The following is a 19951-nucleotide window of genomic DNA, read 5'->3' on the forward strand; positions in this document are numbered from 1 at the left end:
AACCAGAGAACACGTCACTCTACTTGAAAGACAACTTTTACGTTATTGTAGTGACAAATTGAATCTTTATTTCACATTATTGTTGCTTATATTGCTCAGTTTTGTAGTTAAAAAAAATTATTTAAAAAATTGGAGAAAAAGAGACAGATCATAGATCCAAAGAACTTCTGATATATACAAATAAATGTCAGTGTAGCTTTGCAATCGAGATGATCTGTATAAATGCATTTACATCCTGCAAGTCACACTGTTACTTGCACACAGTACTACTAAGAACTCATTTGTTTAAACCAGAAATATTAAACAGGTATTCTGACTAATTTCAGAACCGTTTTTTGAAGTGTCAAGTTTGAACAAAATGAACATATATCAAACATTTACAAAGTATATTAAGACATTTAACTCTGTCTTGTGAATCTGTTGTGTGATTTCTGGAACCACATGAACAACAGAGCTACACCAGTTTGTTCAGCAGCTGGCGAACGTCTTCTTGGCCTCGGTAGATTCTCTTTGCTCCTCTTGGAAGGTAGCGGCAGGATGAAAGGTTGAGGTAGTCTAGAGCAGTGGCCTGTCCGATGACTGACCTGAAGAATAAAATACAGATGATTGATTATTGCTTGGAGGGCTGTGCTACTAAGCGAGATTAATATGTTGTGTGTGGAAAAGACCTCTGAGCTTGCATTGTGATAAAGGGGATCTTTTTAAACCTCAAAACATGTAGGTAAAGAGAAAACTTAACACTGCAAGTCAGGGTTTTTAGTGTCATGAAGGTGGTCTTCTTTTAACTTGCTAGATCACCATGGTAACTGATGCAGCACAGCTAAACCTGCTCTGGAGGGAGTTTGAGATCTTAATCTGCTGTAAGAAGCATCTTCCTTTTACCAATTATTTTCCTGACAGTCCTCTATAAGCAGTACAGATGTTTGGCAGAGATAATATGTTTTGTATGTAAACCTGTTGAGCTGTTCCCCAATAATCCCACATGGGATCCTACATGAACTGAGTTGGTGATTCAGAAAATGCATAAATATCTGATTTGTTGCCAAGTCTGTTTTCAAATGCTGGTGCTGCAGCTAAGAGGGCAGAACAGAAAACAGATCAGTATATTTCTATGTATCACAGAAAATATTTAAGCTGAGCAAATCAAAGTAATATTCATTTCACTTTGATTGGGCTGAAAACTAAAGTGATTTCTATGTCTCCTTCATTATAAGCCTAAATATTGAGCTTCATGCTTAAACGAATAAAGTTTTACAGCTCTTATGTGCAGCTGGCAGTTTTGAAATACAGAAACACATGACAATGCACAGAAAATTAATAAATAAAAACAAAAACTGCTCAAAGAAGCTGCAGAGGATCCTTGGATTTTGGGGGGTTTTCATGTATATTTTTGCCAATTTTGTCAATACTGCCGCTCTAAAATTTGTCAGGTTAATCTCCATAATTGATAGCCTTAATAGTCATATTAGGTAAGTTCAATTCTGTAATTCATAATACTGTAGAGTCTTTGCTATGCTATAACATTAGTTATGTAATTCTCTATTGAGTCCCAGCCTTAAAGTGTATTATAGACATCTAAAGTAGTATTTTCTATCATTTTTGTATTTTAGTCCTTTATAAACCCACACCATAAATCACACTGTAAGGTCTTAACCCTAATATTTAAACTTAAATCATTTATTACACTAATCATATTTTTTGTGCTTTTTAATAAACGGTCACTTCCTCAGAATGAAGAAGTGAGTAGTAAACTAAATACACGAACTTACGTCATCGACAGTCATCTACCTGCATTTCTCTCTTGCATAATTTGCAGTAGCAGCGCTTTATCCCACAATAAATCTTTATATTCTTCATAGCTCATCAGATAAAACAACCTGTTCCTTTTTACTGAAGTAAAGTCCATTTTGTGCAGAATAAACACCTTCTTTTATGTGAGCGCACTCAGAGTCTGATGACTAAAACCTGGTCAGTAAAGTCGACAGCTTTGTCATGATACACATGATCTCTGACTTGGGTTTTGTTGAGCCAATTAGCATAAAAAAAAAGACTTCCTTCGTAGTACACCCCTCTGGTCTGCATGTAGTAGTTTACTGGATTGTCTGGGCTGGTGGAGATGGAGTACCTGAGGGCCTGAGGAGTGATTTTGGTTCCACTGAGGTTCAGTGAATGCAGCCTATCTGCCTCGGTGGCCTGAGCGAGGTGACTCATGGCTAACTCCAGGTCCTCCTCCGGGAAGGGATGGTTTGCGATATCGAGCTGCCGCAACGTCTGACTCCACTTCTGGGTCACCATGTGAAGTCCTCTGACAGGCGAAGTGCTAAGATGGCGGCTGAAATACTGTCCCCAGAACAAACACTCGAGCTCTGACAAATTAAAGACAGGAAAAGAAAGGACTGATCGTTGAATGTTTTAGATGCAAATTCAGACTGTTTAGAGCAGGGGGGTCAAACTCATGTTAGTTCAGAGGCCACATTCAGCCAGTTTGATCTGGAGTGGGCCGGACCAGTAAAATCACAGCATAACACCCTACAACTCTAAATGTTTCTCTTTGTTTTAGCGCATTCAGTACTGTACATTCTGAAAATGTTCACATTTACAAAACATCATGAACCTGAATCTTCTGAAGAAAAATAAATGCAAGTTCAATTAATTATGCCTCAGACCAGAGTGTCTACAAAGAACATTTAGTCTCAGGCATCTGAAACTGAACAATATAGTATTTAACTCTATGATGCAAACAACTTGTCAAGATCTAAAAATTATTTTAAATTTACATTCATTTCCACATCTGTGTAGTAATCCTGACCACCCCAAAAAGTGGAATCTAAGAAGGAAGAAGGTTAAGTCGTCCCCCGTCCTCCTAAATGCATAAAATGTATACATAAAAAATACATAAAAACTATGGCAGTGTATCAACAACAGGGTTCTACCAAACCAAGCTGCTGACTGACATCATATTGCACAATGTTCAATGTCTTTAAATATTTCTAAAAGAAGGATTAGTTTCCATGGAACTCCACTACCATTGAAAAGTTTGGGGTCACCCAGACAATTCCATGAAAACTCCCACTTTTATTCATGTGCTAACATAACTGCACAAGGGTTTTCTAATCATCAATGAGCCTTTCAACACCATTAGCTAACACATTATACATAAATTGAATACATGAATTAAAGTTGCTCTATATTAACTAAAGTTGCTCTACATTAAAGTTGCTCTATATTAGTTTAAGTTGCTTTACATTAAAGTTCCTCTATATTAGTTAAGGTTGCTGTAAAATGAGTTAAGGGTGACTCACACTAGCGTTGAAAAGTTTGGGGTCACCCAGACAATTCCATGTTTTCCATGAAAACTCCCACTTTTATCCATGTGCTAACATAACTGCACAAGGGTTTTCTAATCATCAATGAGCCTTTCAACACCATTAGCTAACACAATGTAGCATTAGAACACAGGAGTGATGGTTGCTGGAAATGTTCCTCTGTACCTCTATGGAGATATTCCATTAAAAATCAGCTGTTTCCAGCTAGAACAGTCATTTACCACATTAACAATGTCTACACTGGATTTATGATTAATTTAATGTAATCGTTGGAAAAAATGCTTTTCTTTCAAAAATACAGACATTTCTAAGTGACCCCAAACTTTTGAACAGTAGTATAAATTCTTCAGGGTGGAAAAGTGTCTAAAGCAGCATTTTACATGTAGCAGGTTTAGTCATTGCTTAATTTGCTCCTGAAACTTGTCATGTTTTTCACATTTTGCAAAGTCATCTCATGGGCCGGACTGGACCCTATGGTGGGCCGGTTTTAGCCCACGGGCCATATGTTTGACACCCCTGGTTTAGACAATCACTGTATGTTTGTATAAAGTCAATGTACACTACCAGTCAAAAGTCTGGAAACACCTTCTCACTCAATGCTTTTTATTTATTTGTATTATTTTCTACATTGTAGATTAATACTGAAGATTAACATTTTTTTGTTTACAACACAATTCCATATGTATTGTTTTAGTCTTCAGTATTAATCTACAATGTATAAAATAATGAAATAAAAACCATTGAATGAGAAGGTGTGTCCAAACTTTTGACTGGTAGTGTAGGTGTTTCTATGTTTCTGATTTATTTCTGGTCAGGTTCTTTTTCTAAATAATATTTAAGTAGCAAAATAATCTAGAGTGTAAATATAAAGTTCTGCCTACCCAGACAGGGCAACATCGCCAGACCAGCTGGTGTGATTCTCAAACAGCCTCGCAGGTCCAGCACTCGCAGTTTCGGGGAGTCAAACAGAATATCCAGCAGATCTTTGTCGCGCATGTAGGAATAATGTGTGGTCGCGATGCAGAGTTCCTCCAGCAGGGGGAAGCCTGATGGTAAATCAGTGCCGGTACGCATCGCCTTATGCCGAGGTCTGACGTTCAGCATCCGGAAGGTCTGATGGGAAAGGATTTGATTCTCTTTATTTTCGTGTCATGAACATAAGCGTGCCCGACCCTCATGGGTTTACAAGACACCAGTATACTCGCATTGCAGCAATACATCCAAAACACACAATATTCTGCTGCTCAGTCCTTAAACAAAATATGTTGCCTTTTATCCCACGCCTGACAAAGAAATTCTGCCATGAAAAAGGTTCCTCTTCTAAAACATAACTCAAATTTTTCATGGTCATCTAACCAACAGAAATCAACATAGACAGAGGACATCTTCCTGAAAAGTACCTCACTTACATCTTCGTATACAGGACAGTAAAACATAAAATGAACCTCATTCTCAACTTCACCTAAATTACACAGCAAACAAAGTCTGTTCTTCTCTGGAGTAGCATTAAACCTCCCAGTCTCTAAAGCTGATGCTAATGTTCCTGAGTGTAACTGTGCTCACAGGGATCTCTGTCTTTTACTTAAATTATACTTAATGTAAGGTTCCACACTGTATCTGTTCGTAATTTTGGTTTATACCAAATATCAACAGACCATTTTTCTCTAAACCTAAGGAATATATTACTCCTCATCTCCTGAATATCACATAATAACCTATTAAGAAAAATAAATGATGTGTTATTCAAATGAAATAACTCATCATTTATCATGTGTGGAAATATGGAAATAAGCTTCACAGAAAAAAATATGCACCATAAGTGATAAATGCATCAGTAAAAAGTCAAATTTAGGCCTGCAGCCACCATAACATTCAGCTAATGATCAAGTTAACATTCCCTAACACCAAAGATAATCAGCTATTCATGACTGATGACAAAAAAACATCAAGTCCTCTTCAAAAAGCAGCTGAATTTTGCTTGAAATTCAATGATCAGAGCAGCCTGGAGCTAAAATTCTAGTCAAATTCCACCACAAGTCTCTGATGAATGAGGCTCTCGTTCTCCACAAACTCTTTCCTGGTGAGCTCTTCCTATTTCACAGCATTTTCTAATCATTTTATCCACCATAGCAGCCGCCTTTACTTCTAAGACTGTTCAAATGCTTTGCTGGACTGATGAACCTCACATGAGCAGCAATTCAGACTAATCATGATGATGTTATTTTGACCAGTAACAAAGATTTTTAACTGCAGTTTTGACAAAATTTTGACAAGTTACTGTAAAAATGACGATATCTGTAATTTTAATTCCAAACTCAAGTTCTTAAATGTTAAAACGACTTGCTATATTATGTGGGGCTGCAGGTATTGATTATTTTAGTAATCGAGTATTCTAGAAATTCAGAAATAACCGTCCTGGTGGAACACGGTCAGACATCTGTGGTGAATTCTACATATATTATAGTACAGGGTTAGAACACAAATAAGAAAACTGATCAGTTTACTAGTATTGATTACAGAGAATATTCAGTCAATAACTTTATTTTTGATTTGGCCACAAATTAAAATGATTTCCTTCATTATGAGACAGTATCAGAACTACATGCACTTTAATACAATATCATGTTTCAATAAATGAAGTTTGACAGTTTTATTGTGCAGCTGTCTGTTATCAATAATCAGCTGCATTGATCGATTAAATAAATACATTAACACACGTTTAACAGTTTTCTACCAGTATTCCTGTCTTACATCATTTCCAGTCGCAGCTTTTTTCTGTCATAAATTTTTATTTTCCTCATTCTTCTCCATTAAAACAACCTGTTGGCGATCGGTTCATTTAGTGCAGAAAACGAGCCAAATGATCATTAAACGCTCCTGTTTGTGTGACGAGTTTGAAGCAGAAAGTCTGATTTAACAAAGAAAGCTGAAAACCACCTTCATACCTGTGAACTCTGACTGAGGGTTTAGTTTTTGTCACACAAAGAAAGTCTGACTGTTAAACTATCTTCATAGTTCAGCCTCTGATCTGATAAATGCTGTAAACACTAGAAAAACTGCACCGGTTAAAGTAGAAGCGTCCCGTCAAATTTAAAATCCTCTTATATTTTATTGATTATACGTCTGGGTCCGTATAGAATGAAGTCTGGGTCTGGACCAGTTAGTGACCTGGGGTCTAGTACAGAGTGAATTCAATGAAGCTTCGATTCAGAGAATTTAGCCTCGAGGAATTTTAGCAATGAAATTACTGGAAAAACTCCAGGAATCATTTCAGCCCTACTATTATTCTAGAAAAGGATAGAAAACACCTTTTTCCCCCTCCTTACCTTGAGTTTAGGGCAGGATATCTGCAGAGCCTGGATGCAAACAGGAAGTTCACAGTCCTTACTGTCCAGCTCAGTGTTGACCTCCAGCAGCTCCAGATCAGGACAGCATCCTCTCTGACAGACAACAAGCGTAACCACAGTTCATGTCAGGATCTGACTGTGTGGAACTTAAATGTGAAAGAAACACAGAGAGAAAGGCAGCTCACAGTGATGGCGGTCAGAAGTCTGTCGTTCTTCAGTCCATGAGTGAAGAGAATCTGTTTGATCTGACTGCCGTGATCTTCAAGATAATCCAGGAGTCCGATCACGTTGAACTGCAGCAAAAAAAACAAGTTATCAGACTAATTTCAAGTTCTACAAAGACCCTGCGTGTACTGGAAAATGCTGGCATATCACTGAATATGTAGACAGTAACTAGACATAATTTAGAGACTCTTTTCTGTTCTTTAGGTAGGTTTTCACGAAGAATTTGGCATTTTGGTGCATAACTTCATTAAAAAAGCAAGTGTGGGAAATATAAGGTATTGCTACAGTTACTTAAGAAATTGGAATATTTACAAACAGCGGGCAACTTCTTCTTCCAAAGATTACACAGAACGTAACGTAAATAAACCTAACATGAAGCTGTAAAGTAATAACTTTAAGGGAAAAGGAGAGTATTTATATTTAAGACGAGTGGAAACAGTCTGCATGAAGTAAAAGTTGGTTTAGCTCATAAAAAAATTCTCAACATTTCATTTAGTTTCTCACATTGAAAAATCAAGAAACTGAATAGAAATGTGCTTATTTCATGTGTTTAAGTTAATAATTAACGATAAATGAAGCTAAAACACCTACATGAAGTGTGAACAATAAGCATAAAGACATTTATGGATGTAAAACAACTTCACAGCTGATCTGTGTGTTAAATGTCTCGTGAACTGGTGTTTGTACCTCTGAATACTGCAGGTTTAAGCTCTGCAGCGAGCGGCTGTGCAGACCGAGGCTGGTGAAACCCTTCGCCGTCACGCCGTGGCAGTGGGAGAGTTTCACGGAGCGAAGGTGAGGGCAGAACTGTGAGACTGTCTGGATTTCATAACAAACCAAACAGAAAAACACAGTCAGGGCAAATGTTTACATTTAAGAAAACAAGTCTAATTCAAAAGACAGTAAAAAAAAGTGCAACCTGTAATTTATGAGGTTAAAAACTTTTTTCATTCATATCATCATTTTTTAGACTATAAGTTCTGAAAAATAGGAAGAAATGCCCACTATAGTTTACTACAGTGAAGGTAAAGTATTTTTTAATTATTATGACAAAGAATAACTTCAGAGAAACTGGAACAAGCAAATCTCTGGAATTTTATTAAATGATTATCAAAACAATTGCCAGAGTAATTTTCTCATCCTCCTAAATTAATCCTAATTTAGGAGCTTATTAAATATTAAAGTAGAAACAGTCTTTATACTACCTCTAAAGTAAAGTCAACATTCTTTTTCCAGTGACACAGAGAGAAATCTCTCAGCTGGGAGAATCTAAAAAACAAGAAAAAACACTTTAGAATTAAATGATTAAAAAATACTAAAGATATTAGACATTTTAATTAATGTACATAGGTTTGTATGTGTAGGCAATATGGAAACATAAAAATGTACAAATATATTTGTGTATTATTATTCTTGTTGAAATGAAAATAGTTGGTTGATTATTTTCTCAATTAATCAGAAAATGGTGAAAAATATTGATCAGTGTTTCCCAAACCCTGAGATGATAAACGTCTTGTTTAGTCCATGAAGCAAAGACATTCAGTTTAATGTCACAGAGGAGGAAAGAAACCAGAAAATATTCACCTTTAAGGAACTCTCATCAGAGAATTTTTACTTTTTCTTCATAAAAAACGACTCAAACTTATGAACTGATTATCAAAACATTGGGCAGTTTCATAGCAAACGACTCATTGATTCGTTTTTGCAGCTTTAAATGCAGAAAGTCGTCACTTTAACAGTGGGATGAAGCTGCAATGTGTCGTATTTATGCCTGAGTCGGGCTTTAATCTGTTGGAGATGATAACAGACCTGTGCTCTGCCAGCCACGTTAAAGTGTCCTTGACCTTCATCTCAGTCTGGGGCAGCTGATTCCTCCCCGGTGCGACCCAGCAGTGACCCACGGTCACTCGGTGCCACAGAACCGGACTGGAGGCAGCAACGTTCCACAGCCGACACACTCTGCCCACTCTGAACCACAAACAGCAGAAAACAGTCAAACAATACATTCATTTCCAGCTGAAATCAACATCAGGACACTGATATTATTAATCCTGGTCCAGCACAGTGAAAACCTTTTTAAAAGCTGAATTTAGTGGTTTCAGCTTCTCCTGGAAAGCGTTTACATTTGTGTTGAGGACTGTTATATGTAGTATTATTGCGCTACCTTGTGGTCTGCAAATGTAACAGACATTCTTCACTATTTTCTAACATTTTCACAAAAATTAAACCATTCTTGGCAAATGTATGCTGATTCATACCTAAAATAACAATACACAAGGAAATTAAATATATGAAAGTCCTAAATAAATCAAAAACTCCTGTATGTAAACATTTTACTAGTTTTTAAATTAGAATTTTGATTGAAATCACTGAATTGGACAAATGTCAGTTACGTCACAGTATAAATGTCATATTTTATTTATCACTTCTCACTTCAAAGGCTGAAATATCAGATTTAAATATGAACAATGATGTCAATATCATTTACTGTCAAGTCTGTTTATGTTGCTGCTACTCCACTTGATGGAACACAGATTAGAAAACTGATTATTCTATTGGTATTTATTACAGAAAATATTCAATCAGTACCATTAATTTCACTTTGATTTGGCCAAAAGTTATAAATAGAAAAAAATAGTAACATCAGTATTATTTGCAATATTATTTTTCCTCAATAGTTTGTGCAGTATCAGTTTAAGTATTACGTGTAATATTTAGTTTTATGTGCAATATTTTGATTACATACACAGTATTTCAATTTAATGCACAAAATTGTCAATGTAATGTGCAATAATTTGCTTATTGTGTTTATATTATTTAATACCTCGGTATAATTGCCAGCATTACTTTGAACTTCTCTATTCTGGTCTATTTCTATTCTGTTCGATACGTTTGCTTTTCTAATTTTTAAATGCTACATTTCTTAGATAATTTTGTTCTTTCTGAGTAATATGTGACACAATAATTTCCTGCGGGATTAAAAAATGTTTATCTTTCCGACATCAAATAAAACATACGTACGATGTCATACCTGCACAGAAAAGGCACAGCTCCATCCTGATCGACCACCATCTTAAATATATTGATCAGCAGCTCCTCAGGCAGACTTTGGCCCCATCTGTGGTCACTTTTTCTCTGAGGCACAAACAAATCCATGACCTCTTCTTCCTTGGTGACTGGTTTATTTTCCAGTTTCGGTTTGGCACGGACTGCCTTTTTCGTCTTAACTTGTGTGCCTTTTAACTTTCCTCCCGCTGCCTTCTTCTTCTTCTTCTTCCTCCTTCCCTTCTTTTTGGGCACCCACGCTGAATAATTGTACTGAGAAGTGCTGCTCGATATAACAAAAAGCATATCTTCCCCTTCGTGGACTGTGTAACCGGGTTGGAAAGTTCTAGAGACCCTGGGCTTTTTTGTCTTCTTTGCTTTTGTGTTTCTGGTCCTTTTTAAAGATGCTTTCTTTGACTGTGGTCCATCTTCTCCCCGACCTGATGGTGCACCGTCCTCTTTTCTGTCGCTCTGGGTTGAAGCTTCTGCTTCAGAGGCCTCCATTGCTGCTGCTGCTTATCTTTACAATGTGATTAGGTCAAAGGAAGTGACATGCCAGCGGTCATATGTAGTTACATCTGAAAACAGAGAGACTGTGTGAGGGATTTAATCTCCACTGATGATAAACATACATAAAATGAAAATGAAATACATATAACAGAAACTTACATCACATTGCAAAACTAGTTCCTTCCCCAAAATTATGACTTTACTAAAATGTGAGCTACAAAAGTTAAGCACAGTATCAGCTTCACAATCTATAGCTATACAGCAGAATCCTGCACTACCAATTTAACAGGTAACTAGTGATTTAGAGGTTGCAAAGTACGGTTTTGTGTTGGAAAATGCCTTTTCTTGAAATAAAAATCACAAACGTGTAATTCCCTAGTGTAAAGAGTTAACTGAATTAAATTTATCAAAAATCTGTGTGCTATCAATACAAATATTTGAATTCTGCTGTAACTGCATCCATAGTTTCAAGGTTTTCCCTGAGAGAGAGAGAAAAACACCATCCTGTTTTGTTTTATATCGTTAGCTGCGTGCGCATCCTCGATTGTTTGTAAACAGAAGAGCACACAGCTATATTTATCCAGCCTACTTATTGCTAACGAATGTATAATAACTGATAAAAGAGAGTATGAGAATAGTTTGTGTGCTCAATCAAATTACGTTTCACTGATCAGGTTGTATGCAGTGTCTCTAAACTACCAATTTTTCCTCTGGTACCGATGTGTGTGCAAATTTTCACGCGTTTTCGAGTATTTTTAGGGATTCAAAATTGAGATAGCAAAAAAATACAAATAATTCTAGTACTTTCTTGCTTTTCAAGAGGGTTTTCGCACCGTATGCTCGGATCTTTATTAAACGTTTCGGCTTCATAGCATCAACAATTAACGTTAGCTGCTCGGTAAACCAAGCTAACGTTACCTTACAGCTACTGAGCTCATTTACAAGCCGCAGTGCAGCGTGACGTAGCAGAATACGGCATATAAACTGTTGCATTAACATTACGTTTAACATAAATGTCTGCTGAAATGTTAAAATACTTTTAATTCACGTTACCTGCAGCTATTTCTTGAATAACACAAACACAGGAAGCTCGGTCCTGCAGCGGTAGGCCCACAATGCACTTCGAATCTCCCCTGTGATTGGTTGAAACCTCGACAACTGCCCGCCTTCCGTGAAACCGTCCAATCAGCGAGGATCATGCTGTTTCCACTCCGTGTGTTGTGAGGCTGAGAATACAGGAGTGTCGGAGTTTGTAGTTTGTGGGTAAGAAGTTCTGCTTTTAAATGCTACTTTTTCTGCTTGTACTTGTAGAAGTATTTGTAAATGTTACTGCTCATTGTACAGCTGCTCTGTTTGTGTATTATTACAGTTTTGTATTCCTACTTGTAAAGTTTGTGCTACCGGTAGCAATTGCTCGCAATGCTAATTAGCATTAGCACGCAGAGGTGCTGCAGCATTTAGCTTCATTTACACGTGTAGCTTTAGTGCTTCTGGAATTTGGAAAGTCCTGTTTATATTTAGAGACAGTAAAGCACAGGAGTAGTCTTGAAATGCTTCACATATGTACCTTGTAGGTGTTATTCTTGCATGTGCACTGCTAGCAACACATGTTCAGGCTTGGTGAGAGAAAGGTGAAATTCTCTGCAAAGCCTGGAGCTTCATTTCCACACGGTGGGACAAAACAACACACTGGTTTACCTGTTTGGAATGCAAATCTTACTAAACCAGTGCATTTATTATATTCGAGCCTATGTTACATAAAGTTTACATAAAGTTTGAGCTGTTTTGACTCAGTGATTTTACTTTATGGCTGTAGTTTGTGGTGCTGTTGTAATAATAGTAACTTCCTTTACATTTGGTTATTGAACAAGCTGTTTGTTGTGTTTCGACGTGTTGAGGATTCATGATTTTGTTGTGTCTCTTTTTCAACAGCACACGATGGAGGAGCGTCAAGGTTTTTCTCTCTGCGGCAAAGAAGTTGTAACCGAAGCTAATCTGAGTAAGTCTGAATGCAGTTAAAGGAAGCAGCTTTGTAGTAAAATCATCTATTGTCTAAGTCAGTGATTCTCAACCGGGGTTACGTGTACCCCAAAGTTTGCTTATGTAGTCGCCACAGTGTTTCTGGAAAGATTTGCTAAACTCACCTGAAAAAACAGAGATAACAATCAACTAAAATTAAGTAGCAGTAGAAAATCTGTGCACAAATGATTAGAATACATAAGTAATGGTTTTTAAAAAGTGATTAAACTGTTGGAATAGCTGCAGAAAAGTTTAAACAGTTGAAGTAGCCAGTCCACACTATTAAGGATATTTTGCAAAACAAATATTTTCCTCTGGAATGCTCTTCCACAAGTTATCCGTTCACAGCATCTGCAGTTTATAGTCATCAGAAACAGTGAAATGAAATCTTCTCTGGTATTTGACATACTGTTGATGTAAACAAAGATCGTGTGGACTTTATTTCTGTCTAGAGTCTGTCTAGAGAAATATCCAGTAGTAATGTGAATGAGGCTTAAATTGGCTATAAATGGTAGTAAATTATTACCTAAAACTAAAATTATCACTGAAACTGTTGACCTTCTTTCCAAAATATAGATTAACAATCAAAATAATTTAAAGCTGAAAGCAGTGGATATGAAATGATGATAAATGACAGTTTAACTAGATAAAAAAAAAGAAGAATTCTGTTTTTTTGAAATAGCCAGTTCACATCTTCAGTCTTCTCAGGACACATCCATAGTAAGACCCCACAATAATATACTGTATTAAGAAACTCACTAATTACCTTTGAGCAGCACTTAACAGTGTTTATTTTACCATTGTACGTTTTTTTACTGGACCAGTGACATTACAGTATTTGAGGGAGAACTGACCAAAAAGGCACATTATTATAAAATTGAGAAAGATTTTAAAAGCAAGAATAATACCAGTTGATAGAAGACAGAAATTAAGTATATTAAGACACAAACCTAAATCCAGGATAGTGTCTGTTTTGACATTTATTGTTCTTAAGATTTAATATGAGTTCAACACATTTGAACATGAGAGGCAAAGGATGAAGGAGTTCTCCAATCCATCTAACAGGCCAACGCATGGAGCATCAGATAAAGAAGTTGAGAACCACTGATTTAAGTCGCCATCACATAGATTTCTCCACTTAATGACCCAAAGCTTTGCCTCGTTATCAAATAATATTTTCTAATCCTTTCTTCTATTTTTCAGGAGATGAGTACTACTGGAAGCTGGTTGCAGACTTCATTGGTCCTCAGTCAGCAGAAGGATTGGAGCTCGAACAGGGACCGTGTAGGAACCGACTTCTGATTCAAGTCGGACTCATGAGGGAGGACAATAACTTCCCCTGGGTCGCCATCGTAGACTGGCTCAAGAAAATCTTCCCAGGACATCGCTCTGCTGACTTCCGTCGTCTGATTGAAAGAGGCATCGCTACAACGCTGAGTCTGGGAAGCTACGCCAGGCTGAGCTTCCTGGAATCGGACGTCAACTTTAACTTTGTTGGCCCGATTTGCGACAGCATCGGAGTAGAGCGGCAGCACCTTCTGGAGATGAGGGACTTTTCAGAACGGGCTCAGTCCATTGAAGTCACAAACGGCTTGATTCTGGAATTGTACAACTTTGTCGCCAGGGAGAAGATCGCCCCGGTCGTTCTCGTCACTTGGCTCAGAAACTTCAACCGTGAGTTTTGTAAGAACGGCGACATTCAGAAGGCCTTTAAAGTCCTCAGAACCAAGATTAAAAGCTTAAAGATGTGTTATCGCAATCATGAAACGAGAAGTTACAGGAGGAACGCCGCGATGGAAAACCTGCTGCAGAGTCCGTTTGAGCTGGTCAGAGAAAAACCACCAAAATACATCATAAAGAAACGCATCAAGAGGGACGATGGTAATCATGAAAAATATACAATCAAGGAGGAACCTGAGAGCTGGGAAATAACTGAGGCACCTGAGATGAACAAAGAAGTCGTGAGAAAGAAACCAAAGAAAGAAAAAGTCGCTGCAGACAATAGAAATCATCGGCATGTGGACGCATCCAACAGCGGACAACCTCAGACTCTGCTCGACATCGCGATGCTGTCGGTACAAAAGCTGTCGAGAGTCTACGGCGGGAAAACTGCAGCGTGCAAACAAATTTCTCTGGATCTGCTCAGAAATCAGTACGCTTTGACCTGCAGGGAGCATCCGGCGCTGGCAGAGTTTGAGAAGAAACTCAACACTCTGAGCGACAGCATTTCCCTCGCCTCTCCCGTCGTGTTTTTAAACCACAACGCCCACTTCCTCGTCGATGTGCACGATGCGATCGAGCAGCATCTCATGAACTTCGAAAAGGAGATTGTTCTCTCAGCAGGGGAGAAACTGGGCCGAGATAAGCTTCCAAAATTCAAGAACTTTGTGAATTTGCCAGAAAGTGCCACCTCGCGCTACATCCACACAGCCTTCGACATCCTCAGCCCTCGCACTCCCAACAAACAGAGCTACAGGAAACACTGGGTGGCTTTCTGCGCCGAGAAGAAAAACCCGTCCAAACTCGGAGCGAATCAGTCGAATCAGTTCAACGACTACTTTGAAGCTGCAGCCAGTCTCATTCACCACCACAAAGAGATCTCTCTCTTCCTGTCCGATCTGCTGTCGCTGAACAACGACGAATGTCAGAACATCATTCTGGAGAGCGTCGCGGCGGACGCGAATGATTCTGTGATTCAGAGTCTGGTGTGTGCACTGGCCATAGTTTACTGTAAAGTCCTCGGACCGTACTGGCAGCTGCTGACGAGCGGAAGAGAATACTCACAGTTTGGTCAGAACATCCTTAGCCTCTACCAGAAGTTCCTGGATTGGTCCAAAGATCCGTCAACTCTGCTGGAACCAGAAGAGACCACGGATGTTTTCCTGCAGTTCCCGCTGCAGGAGAAAGCGTTTGACGGAGTGTTTACTTACTGCGGCCACTGGCACACAAACAGAGATCTGATCAGAGCCTGTTTGAAGAGGCTGATTAAGGTGATCGCTACTGTTACTGAGGAACACCTGAGTGATTTTCTGCCAGGAGGGAAATTTTCTCAAGTCCCCTCGGCGGATTTGAGCTCCCAGTTGGTGAGCTGCATGTTCTCCGTCTTGATGGCAGAATATCCCTTCAGCAGCTCGAATCCAGACGGCAAGAAACGCCCTGAAAAGGCGACAAAACAAAGCTTGTCATCAGATACTTCACAGGAAGATCAATCTGGTTCATCCGACGACGACTTTGATGAATCCTCCGTCGTGCCAAATAAAAAGAGCTCAGGCCACAAAGAAGAGCCTAGTCCACCGACGAGGAAAGTTCACAGCAGTAGAAAGCTCCAAGAGGAGCACGAGGACATCATGGATCCAGAGTACATCGCGGCAATGGTGAGGAAAAATGGTGGTCCATGCAAAACGAAGCAGGACGTCGATAAAATGATGCTGCGCTTTGATGGAAAGTCTCGAGCCGAGAGGCGAGAAGCAGCTCGTTGTGAGATGGTTTACCAGAGAACGGTTCTGAACAACACAAACCCACATCTCAACGGAGCGTTCCTCAACGCCACACAGATGGTGATGAAGCTGAAACTCGCTCTTCCTCGTGTTAAACCCGGATACTCTCTGGTGTGGGCGCCTAGAAGGACAAAACTAAAACCTGTGATCAAAGACGCTGCAGCAGGTCAGAATGAAAACAGAACCTTAGAGGCTGAACAGCTTCATATTCAGGAGCAGGAAAACCCCAACGCATGACTTCAAATAGCTGCTTCCATAGTGTGTTTATACATGCATTTTGAAGTATGGCAGTTGAAAAATCCTTGGAAAATTTAGTAAACTTCACCAGTACTGCAAAAAATGTTTTTTATGCTCATTTAAGATGGTTTTTGACTTCTAGAAAGAGTTAATAGTAGTTAACATTTAACTCTCAGAACTAATCAGCCATTTCTTTATCATCAAAAAAGCTGCATGTCCATAATGTATAGGTTGCATGTTTTCCAGTATTATGTTAGTAAAAGTTATTGGAAATGGCCGAATTTAGAAGAAAAACTTTGAAGAAAAATGTCATAGCTTTTCACAGAAACTGTGTTTATTTGAAAATGTCAGTGGAAATTTAAGTAAACTTCCCCAATATTGAAAAAAATGTTTTTTATGCTCATTTAAGGTGTTTTTTTTTCTAGAAAGAGTTAATAGTAGTAAATATTTAACTCTCAGAACAAATCAGCTGTTTCTTTTGTTATCATCACCCCCATGAGTCAAAAAAGCTGCATGTCCATAATGTAATTTTTGCATATTTTCCAGTATTACATTAGAGAAACTTAATGGAAATAGCCAAACTTAGAAGAAAAACATGATAGCTTTCACAAACACTGTTTATTTGAAAAAAATAATGGAAATTTAAGTAAACGTCCCCCTAAAAAAGTGTTTTTTTAAATGCTCATTTAAGGTGATTTTTGACTTGTAGAAAGAGTTAATAGTAACTAATATTTAACTCTAATAACTGACCAGCTGTTTCTTTTGTTATCATCACCCTGAGACAGCACAAGCCAAAAAAGCTGCATATTTTCCAGTATTATATTAGAAAAAACTAAAGGAAATAGCCAAATTCAGGATAGAAACTTCACCGCTTTCAAAAAAACTGGATTTATTTGAAAAATCAGTGAAAATAGAAGTAAACTTCCTCAATTTTCTATTAAAAAACAAAATAAAAAGGCTCATTTAAGGTGGTTTTTGACTTCTACAAAGAGTTACGGTGGTCAAATAGCTGTGCACATGCTGAATTATTCTGACCATTTTGAAGTATTGCATTAGAACAACAATGGAAATGGCAAAATTTAGAAAAAAAACTTTGTTGTATTGCAAAATCTGTGTGTTAAAGCCGTTTTTTTTTTTTTAACTTTATAAAACGAGTTAAAGCATCATGGGAGATAGAAACAACTTTTTCTGAATAAGTCCTGACTGAGAGAACATTTAACTCTAATAACTAATCAGCTGTTTCTTTTATTATCATCCCCAGAGTCAAAAAAGCTGCTTGTCCATCATGTTTTTTTGGGGTTTTTTTGCATATTTTACAGTATTATATTAAAAAAGGGAGTGGGAATAATCAAATTCAGAAGAAACAGTTCCCTGCTTTCACAAAAATGTTCTTTGTTCTCATTTCAGGTGGTTTTTGACTTCATAAAAAGGGTTAATACACTTCAGCAAACAATTAACTCCCAATATTGATCAGCTGTTTCTTCCATTGTCTTTATCTCTGGACAGCGTGATTCAAAAAAGCTGTGTTCATCACGTTTGTTTCTTTGCATATTTTGAGGTATTACATTGGAAGAAGTTCATGGAAATGGCCAGATTCAGAAATAAAATGTGATACATTTGGCAACAACAGTGTTGACGATGGCTTTGAGGTAGTTTTTCTTTTAGAAAAAATCTTACGAGTTACATAGGAGGTGGAGACACTTTTTTCTGCATAATTTCTGCTGTTTAGAACATTGAACTCACAACTGATCAGCTGTTTCTTCAGTTGTTTTCATCTCCAGACAAAAAAACACAGTAATTACACCTTTCTTGATTCTAAAAACCATTCCTGAAGACTTTCCCCCATTTTTCTCTCATAAATGGACAGTTTTGTTTGTTTCTTTATTGTATTTTGTTGTTTCTACCCTGTTTATTCGAGTTAACGTAGCCTACAGCGCCACCTTCTGACGACATCATTTTGCCTGTTCATTCGCTCCCATGCAGTTAATAGAAGCAAACCTAGTTCTCATTGTCTTTATTTACAATTTCTGGCAAAAGTGCACTTCAGATGCACTTTACATTTACATAAAAACACAACTAATGACCTCAGCTTTTCCTTACAAATATAAAATAACGTCTGATGTGTGTTGTACATGCAATACTTTTGAATCTGTTAGATTATGATATTTCTATAATACTGTACTGGAACTATTTCTGTAAAAGAGTAAATCCTTTTTTTTTGTACCCGTTATGATAATGCAGAAGTCAGTTTGTAGCTGCCACTGACTGTAAAGGAGTTAAACCAATCACTGTCACAATAAATGCAGTCTCTATATATTGTGTGTTTTTTTGTTGTTGACCGGTATAGAAAATGACGGTCACATAAGAACCTCGTGTTCTTTAGACTTGCAGGTTGCATCACAGAGTCAGAGAGTTCATGGTTATAAAAGCAGCTCAAAGAAACCGATGACAACAGGAGCTTATTGGGGTCACTGTGTTAAATGTCACATTATTTAATTATAAAAGAAGGAAACTCAGCTTTAAAACAAGCTGTTTAATTAGCTGTTAGAATAGTGGGAGGAAGACCGTGGAATCACATGATGTTGCGGAGTTGAAGCCCCAAATAACTTAAATATATTTCACCACAAAAATATTTATACAGCTGCTGGGTGGCTGGTTTAGATTTAATTAAAATCTCTTCATAGGGAAACTGACGAGTGTTTCTGAGATGCTGCATGGATGCAATTTGCTAGTTGCCCGGCTTGGAAAGCTAGTTTGTAGTCCAGAAACTTTGGTTGATAACCTAGGAATGCCAGTTGTTAGCCTATGAAGGCTAGCTGTTAGCCTAAAAATGCCATTTGCTAACCTAGGAATTCCACTTGCTAGTTGCTAGCCTAGTAATTGTGCAATGTCAGTTGTCAGCCCAGGAATTTTAGCTTTGGAATTCTAGTTGCTAGCCCAGGAATGCTAGTCGCTAGTCTAGGAATGACAGTTGTTAGCCCACTAATGCTACTTCCTGGCCGCGGACTGCTAGTAGCTAGCCTTGGAATGCTTGTGACTAGCCTAGGAATGCCAGTTGTTCGCCTATGAAGGCTAGTTGTTAGCCTAAACAGGCCATTTGCGAGCCTAGAAATTCTAGTTGCTCGGCTTGGAATGCTAGTTTGTAGCCCGGAAACTTTGGTTGCTAGCCTAGGATTCCCACTTGCTAGTTGCTAGCCTCGTAATTATGAAATTTCAGTTGTCAGCCAAGGAATTTTAGCTTTGGAATTTTAGTATCTAGCCTTGGAATGCTTGTGACTAGACTAGGAAGGCCAGTTGTTAGTCTAAACATGCCATTTGCGAGCCTAGGAATTGTAGTTCCTAGGCTAGGAACGCTAGTTTGTAGCCCAGGAAGTTTGGTTGCTAGCCTAGGAATGCCAATTACTAGCACAGGAATGCTAGTTGCCCGCCTGGAAATGCTCTTGAATGCTTCAGCAACAATTAAAATAAGTAAATGTTGTATTAGGTACAGATTAGTTAAGTGTACACATCTTTTTGCACTTAAACACTGGTTTATCTTCTTCTGCAACCAGATGAGAATAAAAGAAAAAACGACATCAGCGTAGACGAAGGCTTTAATTTAATTTCTGGAATTCTGAAGAATTTTTACATATCAATTTGTGCCTTTTCTGCTTTAGGTTATCTTGAAAATGTTTATATATACTAAGGAAACCACTCAATAGAACATACATAATGAAATATATGTGAATCTAATTACTCGTTATAT

General features: G+C 37.9%; 2 protein-coding genes across 2 annotated transcripts; one reads left to right on the forward strand and one right to left on the reverse strand.

Moving 5' to 3' along the window:
• Positions 1-33: 33 nt before the first annotated feature.
• Positions 34-11636, reverse strand: fbxl6 (F-box and leucine-rich repeat protein 6). Its single transcript, XM_023294384.3, has 10 exons — positions 11507-11636; positions 9930-10521; positions 8708-8866; positions 8104-8167; positions 7586-7717; positions 6859-6966; positions 6653-6766; positions 4208-4439; positions 2126-2366; positions 34-584 (listed from the first exon to the last, which is right to left on the reverse strand). Exons 2-10 carry the CDS (start codon positions 10445-10447, stop codon positions 455-457), a joined length of 1698 nt encoding a protein of 565 aa, XP_023150152.2. The 5' UTR covers positions 10448-10521; positions 11507-11636; the 3' UTR covers positions 34-454.
• Positions 10512-18520, forward strand: LOC111585008 (uncharacterized). The gene is made up of 3 exons (XM_023294385.3): positions 10512-11716; positions 12386-12452; positions 13676-18520. Exons 2-3 carry the CDS (start codon positions 12392-12394, stop codon positions 16204-16206), a joined length of 2592 nt encoding a protein of 863 aa, XP_023150153.1. The 5' UTR covers positions 10512-11716; positions 12386-12391; the 3' UTR covers positions 16207-18520.
• The last annotated feature ends 1431 nt before the right edge of the window (positions 18521-19951 follow it).

The sequence above is a fragment of the Amphiprion ocellaris genome, chromosome 15 (genome assembly GCF_022539595.1).
Source record: "Amphiprion ocellaris isolate individual 3 ecotype Okinawa chromosome 15, ASM2253959v1, whole genome shotgun sequence".
NCBI lineage: Eukaryota > Metazoa > Chordata > Actinopteri > Pomacentridae > Amphiprion > Amphiprion ocellaris.